General features: G+C 59.2%; 1 protein-coding gene across 1 annotated transcript in view; it reads right to left on the bottom strand.

Moving 5' to 3' along the window:
* The window catches only part of LOC123521162 (paraneoplastic antigen Ma6E-like), a 3,039-nt gene extending 1,352 nt beyond the window's left edge, over window positions 1-1,687 (bottom strand). Inside the window, exon 1 of the mRNA XM_045285562.1 lies at window positions 8-1,687. Within this exon, the coding sequence (XP_045141497.1) occupies window positions 8-1,616 (1,609 nt within the window). The 5' untranslated portion in view covers window positions 1,617-1,687. The remainder of the gene's footprint in view (window positions 1-7) is intronic.
* Between the last annotated feature and the right edge of the window lie 488 nt (window positions 1,688-2,175).

Raw genomic sequence — 2,175 nt, 5'->3', positions numbered from 1 at the left:
TCAGCACCTTTGTCGTCTGGGTCAGCACCTGCAGCACCCAGGTTGGCCTTGGCAGCCCCTTTGTCATCTGAGCCGGCATCTTCATTGTCGGGGTTCGCCCCTTTGTCATCTGGGTCGGCTCCTGCGGCACCACCTTCGTCGTCTGGGTCAGCACCTTTGTCGTCTGGGTTGGCCTTGGCACCACCTTCATCATCTGAGTTGTCACCTGCAGCACTGGGGTTGGCCCGGGCAACACTTGCAGCATTGAGGTTGGCCCGGGCAGCATCTTCATTATTGGAGTCAACATCTGGATAATTCTGGAACACCAGCCTCTTGCCATGGGTGGGCTCAGACTTTTCCAAGTCCATCATATCCTCCCACTCTTCGATCAGCTTCAGCATCCCCAGGAAGTCAGGGGCCCAACCCTCTAGGTATATGCACATCAGCTTGTTGCACAACATGAAGTTGGGCCGACCTCGAGTCAGCACCTGCCGAACACGCACCTTGTCGGCGCTGGATGGTTGCACTGCCCCCTTCTCCACTGCAGTCTGCAGCACACCTTCCAGACGCATCACGAAGTCAAACAGGGGCTCCTGGGGCTCCTGGGTGCAGGTGAGGAAACTGATCTGCGCAGCCATGCTTGAGTCCTGAGTGCCAAACACCTGCACCATGGCCACCAGGCAGTCCTGCATGGAGAGATTGGGGTCTTCGGCCAGGAGGGTGCATAGGACATCCAGGGCTGGGCCGCTCAGGCAATCCACCAGGCGCCGCTTCTTTTCTTTCTCTGACAGGTGGCGCCACAGGTACAGCATGTTGTAGGCGTGTTCCACCCAGACTTCGAAGGGCTCTTCTTCAGGATCTGCTGCTTCCTGACCTGAAAAGGGCCTCAGCTCCTGAACGCGCAGGTTCTCCAACATAGGTGGCAGAGCATTCTTCCACTTACGCATCCAATCTGGGGGCCTTCTTCCTTCTCTAGGGGCTGCTGCCTCGCCCCATGCCCTGATATCCTCGTAGCCTGCCACTGCCGCTCCAGCTGCCCCACCTACTGCTCCAGCCTCTTCTCCTGCTTCAACTGCTCGTCCTTCCTCTCCAGCTGCTCCTACTCCACCTGCTGCTCCTTTCTGACCTGAGGAGCCAGCCACATTCTCCACTGCTACCTCGCCTGTACCCGCTGGCACATCCTCATAGCCTGAATCACCTAGCACTCCGGCCTCAGCTGCTGCTTCCCTTTCTAACAGACCTTCTACCTCTTCGGAGGCCACTACCATTCCTTGAGCCTCCACACTTGCCTCTCCTGCCTCAGCTGCTGTGCTCGTCACAGGCTCCATTCCACTTTCACTGGTGCCTCCTGCCTCGCCTGCAGTTCCTCCTTCAGACGGAGCAGCTGCCTCATCTGAGACCCCTATGGCACCTGCCATGGCCACACCGGCGGCTCCCTTGGCTGTGGCTCCCGCCTCACCTGCCCTGCCAGCCGGCACGGGGCCCTTAAACTGATAATGGAAAGCTAGAGTCCCCTCTAGTTCAGTATCGGGGACCTGGGACAGGCAGACCACCCTCCAGGGTCCCCCTTTGCCTGGAATATGTTGGGGGACCACACTACGGTTTAAATTGTCAGCGAATTCCACCAAGGCGACCATGGTCCCCAGCTCCTTCCTGAAGACTCTGCCCAGCACTTGGCACGGGCCCAGGGGCCAGAGGGAAGCCCGGACGGCCTCTTCAAACTCTTCCTCGGCACAGTCTTCTGGGATGCCCACGAGCAGCAGCGAGTTATACGCGTTCACGCCCATCCACTTGCACCAGTCCCGCAGCAGCCTCTCCAGTGCCATGGCTGTGGACCTGGGGACAACCAGAAGGGGGCATGCCATTTTCTACTGGGTACGGTCCCAACAAAGAGAGGGACGTAGGTGCCACCCCCCCCATCCCCCCGCTGCCCGCCCCAAGATGACCAAGACCTTACCACACTTGCACCTCTGCACTGTTTGCCCTGCCCCCTTCTCTCCTCCGCACCCCACCCCCCACCATAGCTGGGACCCTGGTCTCCCCCCTACCCCCTTCTCTCCTCCGCACCCCACCCCCCACCATAGCTGGGAGCCTGGTCTTCCCCTCTTCCCTGGTCCGTATTCAGTTTATGCTTGTGTTTAGGAAAGTAGTTATCGATGGATGGCATTTCCCTAGGTGTTTGCTGTGCTGTTAACT

This window comes from Echinops telfairi, unplaced genomic scaffold (assembly GCF_000313985.2).
Source record: "Echinops telfairi isolate 266 unplaced genomic scaffold, ASM31398v2 ScPeMD7_7472;HRSCAF=8510, whole genome shotgun sequence".
Classification (NCBI taxonomy): Eukaryota; Metazoa; Chordata; class Mammalia; order Afrosoricida; family Tenrecidae; genus Echinops; species Echinops telfairi.
Note: the sequence above shows the minus strand (reverse complement) of the source record. Positions and strands in the feature narration are given on the sequence as shown.